General features: G+C 35.2%; 1 protein-coding gene across 4 annotated transcripts in view; it reads right to left on the bottom strand.

Annotated features, from left to right (window-relative positions):
* Positions 1–25,448, bottom strand: part of LOC149813461 (scramblase-like protein) — a 58,617-nt gene that overhangs the window by 20,394 nt on the left and 12,775 nt on the right. For 3 of the 4 annotated variants that reach the window (XM_089992480.1, XM_089992483.1, XM_089992482.1), the window contains exons 2-6: positions 18,320–18,534; positions 17,901–18,247; positions 6,803–6,889; positions 6,100–6,141; positions 5,922–5,966 (exon numbers count right to left, since the gene is read on the bottom strand). In XM_089992480.1, coding sequence (XP_089848606.1) covers positions 5,922–5,966; positions 6,100–6,141; positions 6,803–6,889; positions 17,901–18,247; positions 18,320–18,506 — 708 coding nt within the window. In that variant the 5' untranslated portion in view covers positions 18,507–18,534. Of the gene's footprint in view, positions 1–5,921; positions 5,967–6,099; positions 6,142–6,802; positions 6,890–17,900; positions 18,248–18,319; positions 18,535–19,449; positions 19,522–25,448 lie in introns of those variants that run through there. The other variant, XM_089992481.1, reaches the window with a different exon arrangement.

Genomic DNA, 25,448 nt, shown 5'->3' with positions numbered 1-25,448 from the left:
GAGGAACCCTGATGACAAGAAATCAGAAACTGGCTGCTTTTGAGATCCGACTAACAATTCAATGTCCAAATTCCAAATGAAATGAACATGAGCCCATCATGGTTCTTTCTCAATAAAGATTGTCTGTCCTGATTTCGTAATTCCGACTAGATGGGTGCAAGAAAGCTGAAGATGAGGACAGTAACCATGTAAGACTAGACAAACATGAGGATATAATGGCTCAGATGAAGCATCATGATTTCATATCCTTTTATTATGATTGATATAAGTTATACTTCATTGGGAGCGTGTCTGCGATTTTACAATCTTTCTTTTTTTGTTTTGCTTGTTTTTCAATATTTAATGGGCTATAATTTCTGTATCGTTTGATATTTTCCCTGCTGGACTGTATTTATTACATAAGTAAAGATGACCAAAATACCTATATATATACACATTGTAATTTAACACTCCCCCTCAAACTTACAATGAAATCACTGAAAGTTTGTTAAGAAGAAAAAGAAATCTTAGTAGAGGAAGAGCTTTGGTGAAGAAGCGCACAATCTGAAATTTGGACTAAACATATGGTAAAGTAATTGTCCCCTTCAAGACTTCTTCTCGAACGTAGTGACAATCCATTTCGATATGCTTCATTCATTCATGAAATGTTTGATTGTTGACTATATATGTAGCACTTTTGTTATCACAGCATAACTTTGAAGGTTCTGAGACATCAATACCCATCTCTATAAATAATGAACTCATCCACATGACCTCGGTTGTTGTTGTAGTCATCGTCCTATATTCAACCTCCGTGGAAGATAAAACACTTTTTTTGCTTATTGCATCTCCAAGAAATTAAGGAATCATTTAAAAACACATAAAAACTCGTAGTTGAGTGTCAGTTATTGAGATCTTCTCTCCAGTCAGAATTAGTATAAGCAATAAGATTTAAAGATGAGAAAGAGGATAAGAATCACCCTTTATATATAGCTTCTTGATGTATCGGACTATTCGCAACACAACACTTATATGAACCGATGTAAGCATATGCTAAAAGCATCAAACTGACTTGCAATATGTACTGCATGCGCAATATTCGATCTAGTAATAGACAAGTACACTAATGATCCAATAAGTTTTCTATAAAGAGTTGGATCATCTAATAAAACTTTGTCTTCAACTCTCGTTTTGGCATTAACTACTTCAAAAGTGTCAACATATTTCGTGTCAGTGATTTCCAAACGTGCAACAATATCGGCCGCAAACTTAATTTGAGACAAAATGTATCCTCTTGATGAATAGGCTAATTCAATACCTAAAAAATATCTCAAAAAACCAAGGTCAATCATATCAAAAGACTTTTTAAGCATAATTTTAATTTTCTCAACTTCTTTTGAATCATTCCAAGTGATATCATCAACATATAAGAGCAAAATGGTAAACAAAGTACCTATAGATCTTATAAAAAGAACAGTGTCAGTATAACATGATTTAAATACAAAATCTAGCATAGTTTCACTTAACCAATCATACCATGCTTTAGGGGTTTGTTTAAGCTCATATAAAGCCTTCTGAATGCAAAGAACCATACCATTTTCAATAGCCAGACTAGGGGAAAGATCCATGTAAACTTCTTCATTTAAATTTTCATTTAAGAAGGCATTCTTAACATCTAACTGATTTATAAGTCAATTTCTAATGGATGTTACTGCAACTAATGTTCTAATTGTAGTCATGCGAGCTACTGGAGCAAAGGTTTTCTCATAGTTTATACCATATTCCAGTGAATACTTTTTTGCAACTAACCTAGCTTTGTATTTTTCTAAGGATCCATCACTCTTTGTTTTGAACACTTATCTACATCCTATTATATATTTTCCCTTGGGAAGGTGTTGGGCTTTCCAAGAATGGACCGTATGTAATAGATCTAATTCTATTTGTATAGCCTCAACTCATTCTTTTGTCTTTGGCTTCTTTATAGTTGGATGACTCATAATATGAGTGAATTGCTAAAAGGCCTGCCCTATAATTTGAGGGAAAAGATTCATATGAAACAAACCTACTAAGAGTTCTAGGTATTTGTTTAGATTTGCTAACACTAGGTTCTTTTATATTGAGTGGTTCACTAAATTTTTCAAAAGTACATGGATGCTCCCTATTATCACGTCTAGAGTTTTGTATAAGGTTATGAGTCGGTTCGCTTTCTTCATTTGGTTCATTGTTTGGCTCGACATCATTACTAACTTTATCATCATCATCATGACTTAGGCAATAAGTCAAATTAAAAGGCTTAATGAGATTCTTCCTTAGGTTTTTCAAGATCAAATCTTTTTTCCTTTTCAAGAAATGTAACATTTCTAGATAGATAAAATTTATCATTTTTTGAGTCATAGCATTGATAGCCTTTTTTATTATCGACATATCCAATAAAAACACATTCAATAGATTTGAGATAGAGTTTGTTGTATTTTTCAAGAAGCACATAACATCTACATACAAAAACCGTTAATCTTTTCAAATCGGAAGTGATCTTAAAGAATTTTTCAATTGAATATTTGTTTTCTAGGATTTGAGAAGGCATTCTAATTATCAAATAGACTGCGGTGAGTCCGGCTTCGACCCAAAATTTCTTTGGAACTTCTTTTGAAATAAGTAAAGTCCTAGTAGTTTCAATAATATGATGATGTTTTCTTTCGGCAATTTCATTTTGTTGATAAGTCCTAAGACATGATTTTTGATGCACAATACCAAAAAAATTTAGGTAAGAATGAAATTCATTTGAAAGATACCCTCCCTGTGAGTCAAAGTGAAAGATCTTAATATTTGTTTTAAATTGATTTTTAACAAGATTATAAAAATCTTTAAAACATGAAAAAACTTTGGATTTGAACTTAAAGAAGTAGATCCAAGTATGTCTGATAAAATCATCTATGAATATGACATAATATGAATAGCCACCTTTTGACATGACACGAGCGAGACCCCATACATCCGAATGCACCAATTAAAAAATTTCATTTGTCAAGGAAGATCTAGATCCAAAAGGCACCATTTGCATTTTTCCATGGATACAATCCTTACATAAATATTACTTTTCTTTACAAAATTTCTCCAAAAATGAAAAGAGAGAGAGTTTGGATATACTTTGATGTCCTAATTATCTATGACAAAGATGTAAATCAATTTCTTGAGCATGATTACAAAAAGAATCCTTAGCTAGACACTATGTCACAGGGACTCACTAAACTAGGTGTCGCACCCGCATCGACGCGATGCGACGCGGGTGTGGGTGTGGGTGCGGTTAATATAACCCTAGGTGTGGTCAACATGCACCCAAGGTTATATTTGTCCAAAACAGACTTGAACGAGTTCGTTTTAGACCATTAAAAATTTGTGACCCTTTTTTTTATGTCGATGAAACAAGGAGGAAGAAGAAAAATGAGGAAGAAGAAGAGGAGAAGGAAGAAGAAGAAAAAAGAGAAGTAGAAGAAGAAAGCGGAAGAGGAGAGGGAAGAAGACGAAAGAGAAAGAAGAAGATAAGGTGAAGGAGAAGGAAGAATAAGATGAAAGAGGTAGAGGAAGGGTTGGACCTTCACCTCCTCTTCTTCTTCTTCTTCTTCTTCTTCTTCTTCTTCTTCTTCTTCTTCTTCTTCTTCTTCTTCTTCTTCTTCTTCTCCTTCTTCCAATCTGCCAGAGAGAGAGAGTACCGGTGAGCAGCTACCTGCTCTTCCGCTTCTTCTTCTTCTCGTTTATCCAATTTGCCAAAGAGAAAGAGAGAAGGGATGCCCTTTCGGTTGAAACCCTCACGAGAGAAAGACAAGGGGGGTTTTGTGTACCTCACCTTTTTATTAAAAAAGATGGGGGGGCACAAAACCCCAAAATGAGAGAGTGAGAAAAGGGGGTTTTCATACCCGGGTCTTGATCAAGTGTGGATCTCTATATTAAGATCCACACTTAATCTAGACCCAAACTCTCTCTCTCTCTCTCTCTCTCTCTCTCTCTCTCTCTCTCTCTCTCTCTCTCTCTCTCTCTCTCTCTCTCTGTGTGTGTATATATACCCTCCCGCACCCCCACACCCAAATTTTTTTAGGGTGTTGCCTCGTCGCACCCGCACCTATGTGACATAGGGTAGACATAAAGAGTTCATATAATAAAGGTTTTCTCTTCTATAGCATTGCCTAATTAGCTTCCTTCACTAGAGATGCTGCACCCAACAAGCCTTAGATGAGAAGAAGACCTTTCACCCATAATCGAAAATTTGAGAAACCGAAAAAAATTTAAATCAAGTTTTGGGATAACCCTAACATTTGGAACAAAGAATTTATTTGAATCACTTATAGTTTTGTTAAGATTTTCTATACTTTTAACTTTTAAAAAAGTTTCACCGACAGTTAACACACATGAAAATTATGAATTAGTGCAATCAGATAGCAAGGACTCATTATGTGTTCAAAAGAAGCTCCTGAATCCAAAATCTAAGAGGACTTACCCGGAGGAAAAGAGGAAGAAACAGCGACACCGGACGTAGAAGGAGTAGCTTTTACAATTTGTGAAACGGCCTCCATAATTTTGGCAATCGTCAAATCATTGAAGTTGCCTCATTTTCTTGTTTCTTGAAGTTCTTCACTTACCGCGGCCAACTTTTTGAGTTTGAGACAATCTACCCTTATTTTTTACAATAATGACAAGTAATTTTTGCTTTCTTTGTATCATTCCCCATTGTATCCTCCCCCATTATGTCCTCCATTATATTTTTTATCAAAGTGAGGAGGTTTATAAGTTTTTACATAGTTCTCGGGTCTTGCTACAGCAAGAACCTCATCACTAGACTTGTAAATTCCAAGTCTAGTTTCTTCTTGACATATTTGAGCAAGGGCATCACTTATAGAAGGAGCGAAAGTTCTATGAAGTAAAGAGGACCGAACTTGCTCAAATTCAAGTCTAAGACTATATAGGAAAGACAAAAGATTTTCTCTTTCTACTTGTTTTCCCATGTCAATTGTCAAACCTTTTCACTTAGGTTCTAGCATAGTCAATTCATCCTAAATAGGGGATAAGAAACCATAAAAATCTCTTCAACTCTTATGTTCTTGTTTGGTAGTACGTACCTTATCTTGGAGATAATATAGTCCAGCCATATGTTTTTGAATGAATGTGCTCCTTAAGAAAAATTTTGCACCGCATGATTTCTTGAACTTGATGATATTTGTAGCAATCTTGAACTCCATAATATTCATGAATCATGAGAGTATTTGAGCATTGTTAGCCTCTCAATCCTCCATTTTCCTTGATATTCTTGCAAAGCTTTCGCCTTTTCTTTGGCGAGAGCCTTGATTTGGTCTCCTTCCCTTCTTGTTATAGCTTAAGTTGGGGTTTATTTGTAATTTCACTAACAAGACTCCATAACTTTTTTCCCTTGATATGGTTTTCCATGGTGGTAGCCCATATCAATTACTTGCTTTCATTGAGCTTGTCCCATAGTGGCAAGCACGTAGAAGGAGATGACTTGATGATAACTTGAAATGCTTTAAGATGTCCACCACCACAAGGAGAGCACACCTAAGATGACTTTCAATACTACAGGAACTATGATACTATGAAATGAAACAAGATGTGCACAATCACAATACCAACAAAGTGATACACAAGTGCACAAACACAAGAAGATCTCTAAACCGAGCAGCTTACATCAGACTCAACAAAAGCAAAACAGACTCTAAACGCAACTTTACAATGTAAGTCACAAGGGAACAATCACAGTCTATTTGTAAATTTATCTTCATATCAGCAATACCATGATAAATTAACATTAACATAAGCCTTGCAAAGCTTGTCCCTAATAAAAGCTAAGCAAGAATAGTAGCAGAGGAATACAAAACCAGGTACTGACAAAAAGAAAAGAAAATGCTAACCAAGAAAAGAGACAAAAAATGTCTCACCTGCCGAAAGATAATGTTGCTTTGCTCACGGATAAAACCCACAGGCTGGATGAGTAGTAAAGTGCATCAGACCAGAAGAATTACCCAAAAGAGACTAAACACTATGTATGTTTTATATCTTAACTGTAACGACTTTTTAATAGAAATTAAGAAAATTCAAAGTAGAGAAGTTACGTACTGATTGAGGATAGGCAGGATCAACAACAGCATACCGGTTCTCCTGTAAATCCCAAAAATGGAATGGTTAAAAAAGACAGTGAAACTTATGGACAAGTTGACCACCATGCTTAGACAAGACTGAAACTAGAACCCTCATATTCAACCAAAATTATAGAGTTCCTTTTCATATTGTCAAAAAAAGAAAAAAGAAAAATAATTTTCATTTTCTAAGTCCTAAACCATCTCCTATTATAAACGATAATCTTCCATAAATGATGCAAATACTTTAATTCTTGTGCCAGCTTAAGACATGGGAAATTTGGTTGGCTCACTGAAAAAGCAATACTAAAAGTGAACCATGTTCCTTAATTTAAGTTTTTAGGGAAGCAAATGTTACACCCATCACCTGATAGGAGCATATTGAGCAATCTGATCTCAGAGAACTTAAAAATAACTAAATTCCTCCTTTCAGTATCTGCCATAGTTGTTGAAACCAAAAGAAATAATTTCGGCCAAGACACAACTGAATGACGCATGGCCTGAGTTTTTCCACATCTTAGCATTTGGCATGAATAGTTTCAACTTTCAAGTTTCACCATTTATACTTTGATGTCAGAATTTCAATTTGAGATACTCAGGGATGCATATTGCAGTGTGACTATGGAAACTAACTAGGGACATATGAAGAGTGTTCTACACTTCACCTCGTATAATATATATACCTGCTCAAAACCAAGCATAAGGTTTGCCCACTCTATATCTCTTGTGATAAGCAAGTTTGCCCTCGCAAGTAGTGGCTCCATCTTGATCTGCAAAGGAAAAGAATGAATTTCCCAATTCTAATACAAGTATAATCAGCCAAATGTTTGCGGGGTAAGGTTCATAAAGCAAGGGCATCACAAAATTTACATCATTGACACATGGCAAATGCATAAAGTGACAAATAAGTCTCATTAATATTGATGGTTATTAGGAAAAAAATCATAACCAACAGCTTTCCAGCTATATATGACGGAAATTTTCAAATACCCCCCAAACTTTTTTATCCAATTCATGCGCACAACAAGTGTGAGAGTTTGCAACTTCGCACCAAAGTTTTTACTTGGGTTAATCAAACTGTCCCAATCATAAATTAATCTTGGGTCGCTCTTGAATTAACACTAACTCATGTTTTGAACTTACCATTTTACCCCTGTAGCTCATGAGATAGAATTACTAGTTTACCCCTATTCCATAGGGTTGTCAACTGAATGTTTTTAATATAAAAAAAATTACTATTTACGATGATACTTGAACTCTTGATCTTCCCAACACGAAAATTAACACTAACCACTACACCAAATGGATACTCGCTAGTAATTTTTAGAAAATCTTTCATATATTCATCTTTAAGTTCCAGCAAGCCAATCAACCCAATAATGACCCGAACCATTGATAACATAACCGGGTTCGTGTTGGGTACACATGAAGTTCCAAGTTTCCAAACGAACTTGGTTGTGCTACCAATTGGTCGGGTCATTATTATGTTGATTGGCTTTAGGGCTGTCAATGGGTCAGGTACCCGACCTATCAAGGTATAGTCTATATAACCCGACCGAATAACAATTTGTCAAGTTCGGTTTTGCCGGATCACGAAAATGGAATCCCAAACCTGAACCCACATAATTTGAATAAATTTATTTTTAGGGAAACTTTCAAACACCCCCAAACTTTTTAGTCTATATAACTAAGTTTAAATTCCATCAAGCCAATGGGTTGGGTTTGTATCGGGGCATGACCCAATTCGAACCTGAATTCTCGGGTATGGGCATAAAAAGCGCCAACCCGAGCAATATGCATCCTGGGTTTGGGACATGATTTTTGCCAGGTACCTGACCCAACTCGGCATTTTTGCCGGATACTCAACCTGACCCGAGTATTTTATATGTATTTTTAATAAAAATAAATTTATGAAATTATGTGGGTCCGGGTTTGGGATTCCATTTCTATGACCTGATAAAACCCGAATCAGTTTCGGGTATACCCTGATGGGATGGATACCCGACCTCTTGACAGCCCTAAAGTCAATCAACATAATAATGACTCAACCCACTAATAGCACAACCAAATCTGAGCAATATGCGTGCTAGGTTTGGGACATGATTTTTGCTAGGTACCCGACCCAACCCGGCATTTTACCCGGATACTCAACCTGACCCGAGTATTTTATATGTATTTTTAATAAAAATAAATTTATGAAATTATGTGGGTCCAGGTTTGGGATTTCATTTCTGTGACCTGATAAAACCCGAACTCGGCAATTTATTATTTGGTCAGTTTTGGGTATACCCTGATGGGTCGGGTACCCGACCTGTTGACAGCCCTAAAGCCAATCAACATCTATGTCACATGGGTGCGGGTGCGGCACTTTCAAAAAACTTGGGTGCGGGGGTGCGGCAAATATATATATATATAATTTTTAAGTTTTAACAGTTAACAACATTAACACTAATGAATGTTCATGTAGAATGTACTAACTGTATGCATTAAATCGCTCAGCTGTTACGTCTTTGCTCCTTTTTTTTCTATTTTGGCTAGAGCTAGAAGCTATGATATTGAGTGGCAGCAGCAACAACCACCATCTCTCTAGAGCTAGAAGCTACGAAGGCATTCAGTGTCATCCATTTTTGAAATTTTGTGTTAATTTTGGCTTTCACTAGATGCACCTAATGGATGTAGACACCGAGACTCTTAACTTTATGCAGCACGTTGTCGGGTGAATTTAATGCATACAGTTAGTACATTCAATTAGTGTAGCCTCTAAGAAGTTTCTTCCCAAGATAAAAGTAACTAAAAATCATGCAGAATTAATTCTTCTTTCATTTTCCATGAAACCCCTTTAAGTAATCATTAGTGGTAACGTCCTTATTTTTTCCATGATGCCTAGGAACATGTATTGGCTAGTATTTACCAACCAAACACAAGTTACAAGAAGCAAACAAATACCCTATCAATCAGCCATTTTTTTGTCCAAAAATTGGACACAAATGACCCTGGGTGCGTTGACCGCACCCAAGGTCCGGTTGACCGCACCGGGTGCCGCACCTGCACACGCAACCGCGTCGCGTCGACGTGGGTGCGGCACCCGGTTGGCCGAATCCCTGTGACATAGCATAATAATGACTCGACACACTAATAGCACAACCAAATCTGTGTTTGGAAACTTGAAACTTTATGCCTACCAGACACGGACCCAGTTGTGCTATCAGTGGGTTGGGTCATTATTGGGTTGATTGGCTTGCTGGAATTTAAACATGGTTATATAAAAAAAAGTCTAAAAATTGAAAGTAACAAAGTGCTTAGTATCTTGTTTTATGTTGGAGAGATCAAGAGTTTGTGTATCATTGTAAACATTAAACTTTTTTTACATTAAATACATTCCATTGACAACCCTACAGTCAAACTTTGTTCAAACATCTAAAATAAGGAAACATTAGTAATTCTATCTGATGAGTTAAGGGGTAAAATGGTAACTTTAAAACATGAGTTAGCGTTAACCCAAGAACAACCTAATGTTACTTCATCATTGGGGCAATTTGAATAACCCAAGTAAAAACTTTGGTGTGAATTCTGGTGTGCACATGAATTAGACCGAAAAGTTTGGAGGGTATTTGAAAATTTCCCTAATACTGAACTCGTATAGGAAAAAAATGAAGATTTCCTTTCTAGGTAATAGCTTGACTCTGAACTTCGGTAGAAATCTAAGATCGAAGAAAGTACTATCACATAATAGTAGGTTCCTATCACTCCTAAATAAGAAAAGTGGAACATCAACATGTATACAAATTTTACTTTCCTTCTTTCCTCTAAGCACAGCACCAATCAACCCCATAGTTGATTTGCCAACTGTTTACCGAAGCCTTATATAGCATAAATCAATTATACATTTAACTGTGTCAGTCACTGTCCAGCTCCTGATCATTTTGAAGATCTTGAAGTAGGTGAAATTTTGGGCAAACTCTAGGAAGGAAATCTATTTCTTGGTACAGATTCATGTATAAAACAGCTAAGGGATCTATGTCATATCTTTATTCAGCTTTAGTCCCTCAACGTTTTGGGTTGCTACTAGATCTACAACTAATAAAAAATGTTGGATTGTTCTGAAAAGTGACGCATGGAGCACAAGGAGTTGCATTTTCTGATTCCAGGATTTCTGAGATATTTTCGGCCTTAATTGAGTTTTAGGATTTTTTTAAGAAAATATTCTATTTCATATAAGAAAAAGTTTGCAGCTAAAGGACCAAGGACAGCACCAACATAGTTTTCACCAGGGTTACCGGAAGCGCCTAGCTAAAAGGGGAAGCGCGCTTCGGAAGTGCGAAACGTCGTGCTTCCGAAGCGTGGGGGGAAGCGTCCCCCTTTTTTGGGGAAGCGCGCTTCCCTTTAATGGGGAACGTGTTTCCCTTTAATGGGGGACGCACTTCCCTTTAATGGGAAGCGCACTTCCCATCACGCTTCCCCTCGCTTCCCCCACGCTTCCCCCTCGCTTCCCCCACGGTTCCCCCTCGCTTCCTCTGTTTTTTTCAAATTTTTATTTTTTATTTTTTATTTTTTATTTTTTATTTTTTTTTTATTTTTTTCGCTTCTCCCTCGCTTCCGAGACGCTTCCTAGGTCGCTTCTGAGACGCTTCCGAGACGCTTCCCGAATCGGTCCTAAGTGTTCCCACGCTTCCCCGCTTCCTAAAATTTTAAAAGTGCCTCGCTTCCCGCTCCCGCTTCCTCAACTGGCAACCATGGTTTTCACTCTACTGCGCTTTGTTAGTATAAAAATGGAATCGTCTTTTGATCAGTGGTTGAATATGTCAGAATAATTATGTATTGTCATATCCCCAAGTATAGACAAGTGAAATTGTTATGCCCAAAACTCCAGCACCTTGTAAGAAGCGGAATTGCCATTCTGACCATCAATGTTAGTCAAATCAGGTTTCAAATAACTCAACAAACCCATTCAGAACTCATGCAATATCATTGCCGATTGAACTTTTAAGACTTGATTTAAACGCTTGGGAAGGATAAGTTTTTTCAAGTAGTCATTTATTTGATACGAGACACCAGCCTAACCTTAGTTTGGTTTCAAACAGTGTCACTGATATCACCAATATTTTGAAAGTGTCACTGATATCACAATAATATCGGCAAAATCAAGCCAATAATATCAGAAAAATATCACGATTTTATCATAATATTTTCACGATATTTTTGAAAAAAAAAACTTATTTTGTATATTTTATGACCACTTTTTTTCTTTTGTATTCTAAAAACTTTCAAACTTATTTTCTTATATTTTTGCAACAAAAAATATTAAAAAAAAAACTGATTATTTTCTTACCTTTTCTTATTTATAAAAAATCCATTTTTAAAACTCCTGAGATTTTCTCGAGGAAAAACAACTTTTTGAACATATTTCCAAGAAAAATCCTTGCCAAGAAATTACCTTGAACGATATAGGTGACTATGGTTTCAAATAACTCAATAAAATCTCATTCAAAACTCACATGCAACATGTTTTGTAAATTGATGAACTGAATTCTCTTCATATTTATGTTAGAAAGTGGCTTTGAATACATTAGGTTCAATAATGAACTCATACACATGCACATGAAGTGCGAATAAACCCATTAAAGGGAACAACACAAGCACATAATGTGCTAACACATAAACCCACACAAGGGGCAAAAATATGACATAAAGTCATAAGTTGAATATTATTGAAGAAGAGGAAGGAGAGGGTAAAAACCCCTTAAAATGGAGCAAGAGCTCCTCCAAATCTTAAGAAATACAAAGGGGAAATCCCCTATTTATAAGCATGAAAAGGGACCACCTTGGGGGCTCCCAAAGGAGACGTTGGAGAGCCCCCAACGGTCACATTTGTGACCGTTGGGGGCTCCCAACGTCTCTATTGGGAGGCCCTCAATGTGATACGAAAACAAAAAATAAAAAAACAGAAAAATAAAAATAAAACAAATATTACAATGCATATTCCAATTGGAATATGCGTAAAATGACAAATTACAAGAATACCCTTGAGGGTATTTTAGGAAGATAAAATATATATATTTATATATATATAAATAGAGATACGTATACATATATATATATATATATGTATACGTATCTTTATATATATAAATATATATATGTACATTTAAGGATTATATATCAACATATATGTGTACGAGTACACATATTTTAACACCCCCCCTCAAACTTTGCGGGGAAACGAAAAGATTGAAAAGAGGGCAAGACACCAAGAGGCTTCGGCAATGATGCAATTGAATCTTGAAAATGCCATCCTCCAATTGTCTTCCAAGGGTGAACACATTTCCCGAACCATCCAGGGTACTTCTCTTTGTCCTATCTCCAAGATCCTGTAGAATAACAACAAAGAACAAGTAAAAAATATTTTTGCACTTTACTCAAATGGAACATTCCTAACAAGGTGCAAAAATTTTCGCATAATAGGATGATTACTTTTAGTATGAAAAGAAAATTTAGAAAATCAAAGTTTCAAAAGATCAAATATCATGTTAAAGAGTGAGCGGAAACGAATTGCAAGAATGCATAATGCATTCATAAGGTCCAATCATTGGACAAACACAACCCCATAATGGGGAATAACAAAATGGTCCACTAAGGGACACCACAATAAGCCTACGAAGAGGCATAAGCTACATATGCTTTATTGAATGAGGGTCTAAAGGGCCATAATGAGCATATACATATACTATCATAAAATGAATTAATGCTTAAGAAATCATCAATGAACATGCTCAAAACATGCTTTAGTCAAAATGAACACAAGAGTCCAAAAAGTTTTAAATGAACACGGATACTAATGTCCAAAGGCATGACGAATATGATCTTTAATAAGAGAGGCTTTATAAAGGTATATTTAACATGCATAGATCAACAATAGAGTTTTTCACATCTTTAGAGAGAAGATCTATGTCAAACAAATGTCATAAGAAGCATGATTTGGCTAAATATGTTAAAGCATCCACCCAAGATTCAAAAATGAATATCATTTGAGACAAAAGACTTATTTTGCATACCAAATACAAAAGTCGCCGAAAAACTGTAAGCACTTAATATATAGATTAAATGTTAAAATATCAATTTGATTTAAAAAACATATCATAGATATGATTCACTTGTATAAAAAAAACACAAGAAATTTTGCAATTTTCAAAAATAGTTTATCCACTACAAGCAACTACCTCATTAGTCCTCCAAAACCCGTAAATCAAGTGTATAAGCTACTAGATCAAGAATATAAATGTAATGCCATTAAAGCCAAATGACACACACTAAGGTGTGTAAAAACACCTCTTGTCTACATAAAATAATACTTGAAATGAGTGCATTAACGACAAGAACAAGAGAATACACGCCAACATGGACAAAAAGCATCTCTTGTCTACGTAAAAATACACTCAAGATCAAGTATGTTCAGCTACTAAAACAAGAGTATTAAGCCAATCATGGGCTAAAAACACAATACATCTCTTGTCTACATAAAATGGCACTTGAATTGAGTGAAATAAGCCAACCATGGGCATATAACTCAGCAACTAGAACAAGGACACAAATGCCAACATGGACTAAAGATCACACACCATGGTGTGAATCAACGTGCCTTGTCTACATATGATAACACTCAAGACAAGTGTGTTTAGCTACTAGAACAAAAGAAACAAAGTCAACAAAGGGCTATCAACACACAAAGGTGTAATAAAATTCTGGTCTACATATGATGACACTTAAATAAGAGTTATAAAAGGAGAAGACCTTTGAGGTAATAAAACTTGTAATGACAAACATATATATAAATCAAACATTGAATCAATAGAACACTTTTCTTGAAAATAAATGTGTAAACATACGCACACTAAGAACACTTGTGCACAAAAGCACAAAACACAAATGTGCAAATGCACTCATAAGATTCATAAACAATAAAAGGTTGGAAAATAATCCCAAAAACCTTGATTTTAATATACCTTAAAACATTTTAAAGTTTCAAACATCATATATCCATCACATTTATATATAGATAAGAGCATCCATAAGATCAATGGCCAACATCAAACGAGTGTCATACTCATATACCAAATCATTCTAGAGTCCCAAGGTGCCCATAACTCACCTCAAATATCTCTAATATAACAATAGGGCCATAAAAGAATTGATGCATCATATAACTTGTGATGGATAAGATAAGTACCATAAAAAAAAACTTTTTCAAAGAACATAATGACATAAAGAAATCATCTTGGGATAATCAAGAGAAGAAAGTCAAGCTTTTAACAAAGAAATCACAAGAACCGTAATGGTTCGCAATGAGAGCTTTAACACAATACCCAAGAAAAGATATTCAAAAATACTTGAAAATTTATAGAATTGGGATTAAATCCCATACAACAAGTTTTAATATTCTTTGATTGAGATATGCGGAAACGTACAAAGTGCTATAAGCACTTACAATGTTTTATAATGATTCAACAAAAGAATCAATATCTAAATTCATTACACTTTCACCAAAAGAAATGTGCACAAAAGCTCCACAATGTAGAAATGTCTACGAAGAGACAATACGTATATGAGTACAAATACTTTAGAAAAGATGTGCACGAAGGCACTCTCACAACATTTGAACAAAGAATACGCAAAGAGAGTAATAATATCAAACATGCAATAATGCATGTATTTCATAAAAGATGCAAATGTTTGAGACTCTCAAGCTTTAATTATGCAATTTTATGCTTGATAAATGCAATTTAAAAGAAGACCATATTATGGCCAATGTAGGCATCCTTAGAGATATAATCAAGAGGTTTTGAAATCTTATGTGAAAAATACAAACCAACAAGTTTGTAAAGTTGCAACAATAAATTTAACGAAATCTTTTATACCAAAAAGATGTAATAGATACACTATGCATTCTATAGTGTGAGAAATTCTTTTAAAAGATCTTTTACAATGGTTCAAACAACCTATTTATCACAAACAATTTTTCAAAAAACCTTTAAATAAACCGAAATCATTGAAACATCTTTAGGAGTTCTCATAAATAGTTATCATTAACGAGAACTACTTAGGATTCATAACAAGGATTTAGATGTGAGAGATTCTTATACAAGAATTATATCAAGATTTTCCAAAAAATGCACAAAAATCCATAAACAAGAGAGGAACTCAAAACAAATTAGACTTTAAATGAGATTAAAGAGTTTTTAAACAAAGATCATTAATCTAGCAAGAAATCGTATTTAAAAAGTTAACTTATAGGTTAATCACGAAATTCTTATGAAAAATCATAAATCTCACATAATTGAAAAACAATTCTGCAAAACATAAATTACTATTATATGTGATGAGAAATCGATAACTATATAACCAAGAATTATATATTTGAACAATAAACAAATTTACCAAATTTAAAAGTAGATATTTTAAAATATACGAACATGCGAAATGTGAAAGGAAATTATTCAACTATCAAAAACACTAAATGTGCAAGAAAAATAGTTTCATAATGCATAATATGTTAAGAAAAGAGATACATACCGAAAACTTCTAAAAAAAGAGAGAAACAACAAATACTTCACCATTTCTTGAGCACCACGCTTTCCGTTGCGCCAAGAGACAACCCCATCGTAACCGGGCTCTGATACCATGTTAGAAAGTGGCTTTGAATACATTAGGTTCAATAATAAACCCATACACATGCACATGAAGTGCGAATAAACCCATTAAAGGGAACAACACAAGCACATAATGTGCTAACACATAAACCCACACAAGGGGCAAAAATATGACATAAAGTCATAAGTTGAATATTATTGAAGAAGAGAAAGAAGAGGATAAAAACCCCTTACAATGGAGCAAGAGCTCCTCCAAATCTTAAGAAATACAAAGGGGAAATCCCCTATTTATAAGCATGAAAAGGGACCACCTTGGGGGCTCCCAAAGGAGACGTTGGAGAGCCCCCAACGGTCACATTTGTGACCGTTGGGGGCTCCCAACGTCTCTATTGGGAGGCCCCCAATGTGATACGAAAACAAAAAATAAATAAACAGAAAAATAAAAATAAAACAAATATTACAATGCATATTCCAATTGGAATATGCGTAAAATGACAAATTACAAGAATATCCTTGAGGGTATTTTAGGAAGATAAAATATATATATTTATATATATATATATATATATATAAATAGAGACATGTATACATATATATATGTATATGTATCTTTATATATATATATATATATATGTACATTTAAGGATTATATATCAACATATATGTGTACGAGTACACATATTAAAACAATTTAGTGTACTGGAATCAAGTTCTCAAGGCTGTCATTGATAGGTTGGTTGGGAGGCAGATGTCCAGCTGGAGGATATATTACTTACAAGACTAGAAAGCTAAAAAATAATCTAGTAATACAAATAAACAATTTATGCAAAACGCTACACTATTTCTACTTCATTTGAGTCATTGAGAGCATATCTCACTTTCTCACAGGTACAGGGACACTATGTCAATTATTTTATGACAATAAAATTACAAATCAAATTTATGTACAGTTAACTTCCATGCTGCAAATCAATAACATAGAGTTTGTTTCCATCAGATTTGTCTATAACCAAAAAAGAAAAAAGAAAGACCTAAACATCATTGATAAGCAAATTTGGCATCCACGTATTGTTTTAAGGCCACATTGCTGATTGACTGCTAGGTAGGCACCATGAAACAATCCAGCAGAGCCACTTTCCTTTGTAGCAACAACCAACACAACAGTGAGACTTCATCACAGATAGGTATTCCAAATAGACCAGTCAAATAACCAATAAAAACGGTATCAAGCCCAGAAAAATCATCAACACTAGGTCTGACATCATATCGACCAAGCTATATCACCTGGGTATCGGTGCAAGTGCGGGTGCGGAGGGTATGACACGGCAATTCCAAAAAATATGGGTACGGGGACACGGCTATATATATTAAATATCACATAAATACAAAATAAATTCAAAACAAACTGAATAATATCTAAATATATATGCTATATCTAAAATATATTATATAGTGAAAATATAAAGTTATAAACTGAAAATATAATTATAAATTACAAATTAAATACAGACTTGTATGTGCAGAGGGTAAAATGGTATGTCCGGGTGAAGGCGTGTGTCGACACAGGTACGCAGGGCAAAATGGAGTGTCCGGGTACCATAGCGACCAAGGCATTACCTACCTACCTAAGAACTAGAAATGTTGATAGTCAATCTGATATCAAATGCTTCCCTTCACAGCAATCCTTCTCTATAGGATTGTCACAGGAAATATGAAAGTAGATGAATGCATGCTACCTCCAAGTTGAATTTAATTGATGACATAAACATATAGCTGCACTAACATACTAACAAACACATTATAAGTACCACGAAATAATAACAATGTGAACAAATGAAACAAGTGGCAGATTGGATTATCAATATTCAAGAAAACATATTCATCAGATTTTGCCAATATGCTTAACATAGTATGTTAAGAGAATTGAATGCTAAAGAACTAACACTTTAACAATTTAATACACTTATCCAACAAATAGTGTTTGAAAATAAGGTTACTACAGAAAAGAGGGAGAAAAGGAAATTTGAAAAAGAAAAACATAACATTAGCAGCATCAGGTTTGTGAAAAGTCTCACCAAAGATGAACAATCTAACAAAGATAAGAATATTCGGAAAATGATAGAGATCTACTATTTACCTCCTCTGCTGAAGTTGGCTCCAGAAAATCTGTTGCAGTTTGGCTAAGTGGTGGTTGCATGGGTGGAACCTTCTCTTGGGAAACAGAATAATCCGTCATAGCTGCTACACCAGGAAACAACCCCTTAAAAGAAAATCCAAAAGTAGAGGGGCTTTTGAACATGTTTGCTGTACTCTGGCTAGAACCAAGTGCCATTGGTTTCCTTTTATATTTATGGCCTTTGCCCCTCTTTTCCATGAGCCAAAGTTGCACAAGCCAATCTCTACTGAGAGGGCTCTCCCATTTAGCAGATTGTGAGAACTGACGGGAACCATCTTGGAAGTTCTGCTCCAGACTACCGATTCTTCCTGTCGACTTAATCTGTTCAAGACCTTTTCAAATCAGTAGCACTAAGTCAGAATTTAGACAAAATTCCATACCTCTCAAGACATTATGAAACCATGATGCTAAAAAGCTGGTTTGTGGTTTCCCATTAAACTCTCTAAAATTCTGAACAGCATCTAGGTGAATGTTTGCTGTATGATGCAACAGTGCACTAAATCTTGATATTCCAACTCTATACATGTCCCATTGGTTAAAGGAAAACTGCTTATCAATCCGCTTCATCTGAACTGAAGATCAGATGTTATGGTACCTGTGACAATGAATCAGCAATGATGAGTCAGATTTTGGTATTGTTCAAGAAACTAAGACCAAGTTTATACACAAAGACAATGTATTTTGCAATAACTGAAGCTGTAAAACCTGTGATTTGGAAAGGGAAGACTAAGAACCAATGCATTATCTGTGTTTCATCATTCTCTCTTATATGCCTAGTCATATACAAGCTCAATATAACCTGGTTTTCACTTTTGACTGTTACCTATCATTTTCTCTATCATAAAGGACATAGGGGAATCTCTCTTTCAACAATCTCTCTCAAACTAAGGGATGAATTACTCTTGTACTTTGTAGATCTTCTCCACATTAGTGTTTATGGGCCAAAGCCAAATCGTTATTGATATTCCCATGATAATTCCTACCAATGTCACAAGCTCGAAACTTGGGAATTGCTCCGCAACATAAAAAGCCAAGAAGAAATGAAAACTTGGCAAGATCTTGGAAACAACTCGAAAAAATCTCAGAAATAGAAACAAAGATAATGAAATGCTTCCTTTATTTACTTCTATACCATAGAGAATTGGTGGTATATTGACTACTTGGTTACTGCTTAGAACTCCAGATGAATTGCTTGTCATCCATATTGCTTTCATCACTATATGGCTTAACTTGAAGTCACACAAAATTCAAACATGAAATATGTATTCTTATATCATGTGTATCGCATTTTATCTCCATCCACATCATCATAAATCAAAATTGCCTGTGAAGAAATCTAACAAACAGTTGGTGTGTATTAAAAGAGAAAACAGGTGGCCACTAGAAAGTATTCCTTGAATGTTTTTATTACATCAAAGACTATATGAAATGTGAAATTAATAGAAAAAACTGCATTGTGCTATAATATGCAGGAAAATGAAAAACTAACAAGAGATGGGTAGTTGTGTACCTATCAAAGCTGTCCTGTAGTTGCAAGAAGAACCATGCAGAGAGAGAGAGAGAGATGAACTGCAGTAGAACCTAGCAACCTAATGAAATGATTTATAAAATACTACTAGAAACTCAAAATAAATGGAAACATGCTTTATGAAAATACCCTTTGTCCTTTTGCTTAATTTAAAGCATCTTAGTCCTTTGCTTTATTTCTTACCCTTGGTAAAATGTTGATCATGATTATTAAGCAACTTAAATTATAAAAATACCCTTCACTTTAGATGGGCCTTCTATCCATCTACAGAATAATAATGTGGATCTGATTTAGACCTGAAATTCTGGTTACGGTTTTAATTTTTAGATGAATACTGATCTGCATCTAATTTGGACCCATTAAAGTCTGAAGTTTATTTTGGTGTATGTGAAATTTTTTTATATTTCTTGTTTTTCCGAAAAATATCCTGCATTACTGCTTTATTCAAATTCCACCGGTAAGGATAAATATGCAATTTGACTAAGGCTATTTCTGTTCATTGCCATCATAAGATGGTTAATGAAAGACAAATATGTTTCTAAAGAACCACCAAGAGATTGCTAATTTGGCTTTGGCCTACAAGGGGTGACTAATATAAAAGAAAACTTTTTTACAAAAACTTAATTGCAGTAAAAAAATTAATGAATACTCTCTTGAAAAAGAAATTTAATGAATACAAAAATGTTTATTCTCTCATAGTGTATGTTTGATTAGTTCTCACCCGAATCGAAGAATATGAATTGGATATAACTGGATATTCTTCAAGGTCAATACCAGAGTTACCGGAAGCGCCTAGCCTAGTGGGAAAGCGTGCTTCCCCGAAGCGCAAAACGTCGCGCTTCCGAAACGCGAAACGTCGCGCTTCCGAAACGCGCTGGGAAGCGCCAATTTTTTTAGGAAGCATGTTTCCCTTTTATGGGAAAAACGTTTCCCATTTATAGGAAACGCACTTTCCATTTATGGGAAGTGCGCTTCCCTCCTTTTTCATTTTTTTTTTATTTTTATTTTTATTTTTTATTTTTCTCTTTTTTCGCTTCCTAGGTCACTTCCGGTTCGCTTCCGAGACGATTCCTGATTCGCTTTTAAGTCATCCCACACTTCCCGCTTCCTAAAATTTTGAAAGTGCCTCGCTTCCCGGTTCCGCTTCCCGCTTCCTCGACTGACAACCATGGTCAATAGAAACCTAAATGAAGCTACCATCAGGGATATTGTTGAAACCTGCTCGGAAATGGTGCAAGTTATGTTATTGGTCTAAACTCTAAATTCAAGAGCATCCAACCCTCTTAAACTCCAATTTAGCTCCAACATGCAACTAGACTGTAGAACCATGTCCAAGTTGATTAAGTCTAGTTCCATTAGTCAACTAAACACATTTATGACCACCAAGATGTAACAATTCTAAATCAAAATCATGTCCTCAACCTTGGGAAATACTGATCATTTTCCTAAGTTTATCCCTTGTAGCTTTCAAGGTAAATCTTTTCACTGTTTCTTTAAATGGTTGAGCAGAATTTTACATGGGATTAAATACATCTAAAAAAATTTGTGAAGAAAAAGAATGAACCTTGAGGAGAGGGGGCTCATCAACTTACTGTACTGTAACTTTGGTTTTGGCTTTACTTTTGGTTTTGAATTCAGATATAGACCTAACCCTTGACCTCAACAACAGGTATGTGCATGTGTCTATGCAACATGGATAGTTTTAATCTAAAACGTAACTTTATTTTTACTACTCCAGACATTTTACACCCTCTCAATACTAGTTAGTCATTTAGTCTTTCGATTGTTTAAAAAATTCTGGTCCACCTTCAATCATGACAACCAGTCAAATGGTTCTCATTAACTCCCTAACATTCATACAATTGTTAGCCAGTCCTTTCATAATTTTTGTGTCCATTTTGATTGTTCTTTTGACTGCTTCACTTGATCATTAAACTAGCCATTGTGCATCCATTCTTGACCATCTGACTAGGATATATTTAAAACCTGATCATGTACCCCATTTTCATCATCCCATCACTCGTTCTATCTTGTCGTCTTCACTCAATCTTCAATTTTCTACATCATTTTCCTCTTGGACTGCTCAAGAGCAGCCATGTCTGGGTAGGGGGCTACCGGATTAAGCCTCATGTATATGTAAATCAGCAAATAAAAAAATAATTGAAAGTTTGAAACTACTCTATTGCAATGTAAGTGACCATTTTTATCCAAATCTAACAGGTACAGGTACAGTGTATTACTATCCAAGTATCCAATGAAGAAGCATGTCGGACATCCCATCTGATGCAACTTTTCAGAATCTGAGACCAAACCCCAGCTTGCTTATCGAAAAAAAGAAAAGAAAAATTGAGACTCAAGTGTTAAATTCTGTATATATAAATATATATATATACATATACTTACATATATATACATTTGTATATATATATAAGTATATATACGTATATATGTATATATACATAATAATATAGCATTTTTTCTGTTTTATATAAACCAAAAACCCGATAGGGGTGTTTTGGTAATTCTGCATGTACCTTTTTCCTTTTTACCTTTTTCCCCTTTTTCTTTTTCCTTTTTTATTTTTGTTTTTTACTTTTTGGAATCATAAAGGGGCCCCACCCATCTAGTCGTTGGGGCCCCAACAGTCATATTTATGACCGTTGGGGCTCTCAACGACTAGAAGGGAGCCCCCTTTATGGTTCCCCTTTAGTGCTTCCCTCCTCTATATAAAGAGGAGGTTCCCCCTTGTAAATGCATGGGTTTTAAACCCTTCTCTTCCTTTCCTCAATAATATCCAACTTATGACTTTAAGTCATTTTCTATATTTGAGAGTTTTTGTGTGTGCACATTTGGTGTTTGTGTTCGTGGCTCTATTGGTCACTCTTAAAGAGTGACGTTTGCTCTACTGGTGCTTCCGCCCTTTTTCATTACATGGTATCAGAGCTCGGTTTATGATTGGGCTTTTCTTTGGATCGTGTGCCTCTCATTTTTTGAAGAAAGGAAGGACTCTTGGTGCCGATGGAACGTGACTCTAAAGTGGAGCTTTCTTTTAAGCTAAATGGGTCCAACTATCTCATGTGGGCCTCCGCTATGGAAAATCATCTTAGAGGTAAGAAACTTTGGGGTTTTGTTATGGGAACTACTCCCGAACCCTCTCTTGTTCTCACCAAAATAGAAAATGAAGTTGAAAAAGCTTTTGATGGCGATGAGCGCATCAAAGCTATTAATGATTATCAATCCAAAATCGAGGATTGGGAAAGTAACCATGCCAAAATTTTGGCATGGTTTATGAATAATGTAGACCTTAAAAATTGTGCGAATATTGCCAAGTTTAGAAGGGCCAATGAGACTTGGTTTTTCCTTAAGGGTATGTATACCCAAAAGGATTTTGCTCGACAATTCTTTTGTCAAGAAAAAATCCGTTCCACCAAACAAATGGATATGAGTGTTCGGGACTACTTTAGTTCTCTAACTCCTCTTTGGGATGAACTTGCTCTTCTTGAGCCTAAGTGGGTGGCTCCGGAAGATATTGAATTAAGAAGGAAACAAATTGAAAAGGAACATTTCTTCCAATTTCTTTATGGTCTTCGCCCGGAATTTGAACAAGTAAGGGCATCTCTTCTCCATAGAAGCAAAGCCCTACCTATTGAAGATGCACTTGCCGAGATATGTCAAGAAGAAACTCGACTTGGCTTGAGCATTAAGAGTGATGAAGTTTTGGCTGTTACTAGGCCCGGATCGAATGTTAAAGCATATAGACCTCCCCATTTTAACAAAAATAATAATGGGCCTAGAAAGGGAATAATATGCCATTATTGTAATGAACCGGGACACATTAGACCGGTTTGTCCAAAACTCAAGGGAAAGGTTGCCGGGGTTGGAGAAAATTCTCCAAAGAAGGAAGAAGAATGTGCCAAAAAGGGAGATATCAAAGAAACTCTTAATCATATCTCCGAAGTTCTCCAACATCTTCTCAAGACTTCTTCTTCAACTTCCGGAGCCGCCATCGCCTATTCTTCATCACCTCCAGGTATGTGGATACTAGACTCCGGTGCTTCTTTTCATATGACATCTCATAAAAACTCTCTTTCAAATATTTTTTCCGAACCCATATCCTCTTGTGTTTCAACGGCCGATGGTACTTCATTAAAAATTGAAAGTATTGGAACACTTGATTTTAAAAACTTTTTTGTTCCTAAAGTAAGAATCGTTCCTAAAGTTAATTTAAACTTTTTTTCCGTTTCTCAAATCACCGATCATGGATGCCAAGTCTCTTTCTCACCTAAGATTGCACCGTGCAGGATCTCTAGTCAGGGAAGCTGATTGGGCAAGGCCATAGAAGGGGTGACCTCTACTTTATGGATTTTTTGACTCTTCCATCTAAGTCATCTTGCAATCTTGTTAAAGACAAAAGTATTGGAATATGGCATGAGAGACTTGGTCATCCAAATTTTGTAAAAATGTCTCTTTTTTCGTTTTTGAACAATACTTGTAAAGACAATTACATGACTTGTAAAGATTGCATTTTTGGGAAATCTAAAGCTACTCTATTTCCTCAAAGAAGTTACTTTACCACTCGGCCATTTGAACTTATTCATTCCGATGTGTGGGGACCTTCCCCTATTTTGTCTAAAGGAGGTTTTTTATATTACGTGGTATTTATAGATGACTTTACTCGATTTACGTGGATTTACTTCCTAAGTCGCAAATCCGAAGTTTTTTCCTTCTTTAAAAAATTTCATGCCATGGTCAAAAATCAATTTTTGGGAAATTTATCTATTCTTAGGTCCGATTCGGGAGGCGAATATATGTCCAATGATTTTCAAAGCTATTTGAAAGAAAATGGAATTTGTCACCAACGTTCTTGCCCCAACACTCCGCAACAAAATGGTCTTGCGGAAAGAAAGCATAGACACATAATAGAAACTACAAGAACGTTATTAATTTCAAAGAATATTCCAAAATCCTTTTGGGCCGAAGCAGTTTTAACATCTACATATCTTATCAATAGAACTCCTTCATCTTCTTTGAAAAATCTTTCTCCATTTGAAAAACTTTACAATATGTCTCCCGATTATAAAAGACTAAGAATTTTTGGATGTAAATGTTTTGTTTTAACTCAAAAAAATGATAAACTTTCTCCTAGGGCTAATGAATGTATCTTTTTGGGACATGGTGAAAAACAAAAAGGTTATCGATGTTTTGACATACTCAAAAACAAACTTTATATCTCTAAAGATGTCACATTCCTTGAAGAGGAAAATGGTTTTTCGCACCAACCAAATGAAAATATTGATTATTCCTTTCTATTTGACTTATTGCCTCAAGAAAACATCATAGATGATCATATTGATCCTAGTGAATCCCTTAGCGAAGATCATTTTGAACATCCAAGTGATGATCAAAATTTAGAAGAAAATGTCTCAAGACAAATTCAAGTCTACTCTAGAAGGAATGAAAGAAATCCTCCTAGTGCCCTTGAAAAATTTTCCCAAAGTGAGTCAATCGAAGAGACTTCTCAAAGAAGATCAAATCGGATTTCCAAAATACCAAATAGATTTGTTTCGTATGATTCTTTTTCTCCTAACTTTCGAGCATGCCTACTTGCTCTTCATTCCTTTCATGAACCATCTCATTATAATGATGCTAAGCAATATGCTCATTGGAATGAAGCAATGGAACTTGAACTTAATGCTCTTAAAAAGGCACAAACTTGGGAAATCATTAATCCTCCCAATGGCAAGAAACCCATTGGATGTAGATGGGTTTTTAAAGTAAAAACTAAGTGTGATGGTTCATTGGAAAGATATAAGGCTAGGTTGGTTGCCAAGGGATATGCCCAATAATATGGGGTAGATTATGATGAAACTTTTGCCCCAGTTGCTCGGATGACTAGTGTTCGAGCTCTTATTGCTATAGCCTCTGTTAAAAAATGGCCTATCTTTCAACTTGATGTCAAAAATGCCTTTTTGAATGGTAAT

This window comes from Nuphar pumila, chromosome 16 (assembly GCF_984573655.1).
Source record: "Nuphar pumila chromosome 16, dmNupPumi1.hap1.1, whole genome shotgun sequence".
NCBI lineage: Eukaryota > Viridiplantae > Streptophyta > Magnoliopsida > Nymphaeales > Nymphaeaceae > Nuphar > Nuphar pumila.
This window is presented reverse-complemented; position numbering and strand designations above follow the sequence as displayed.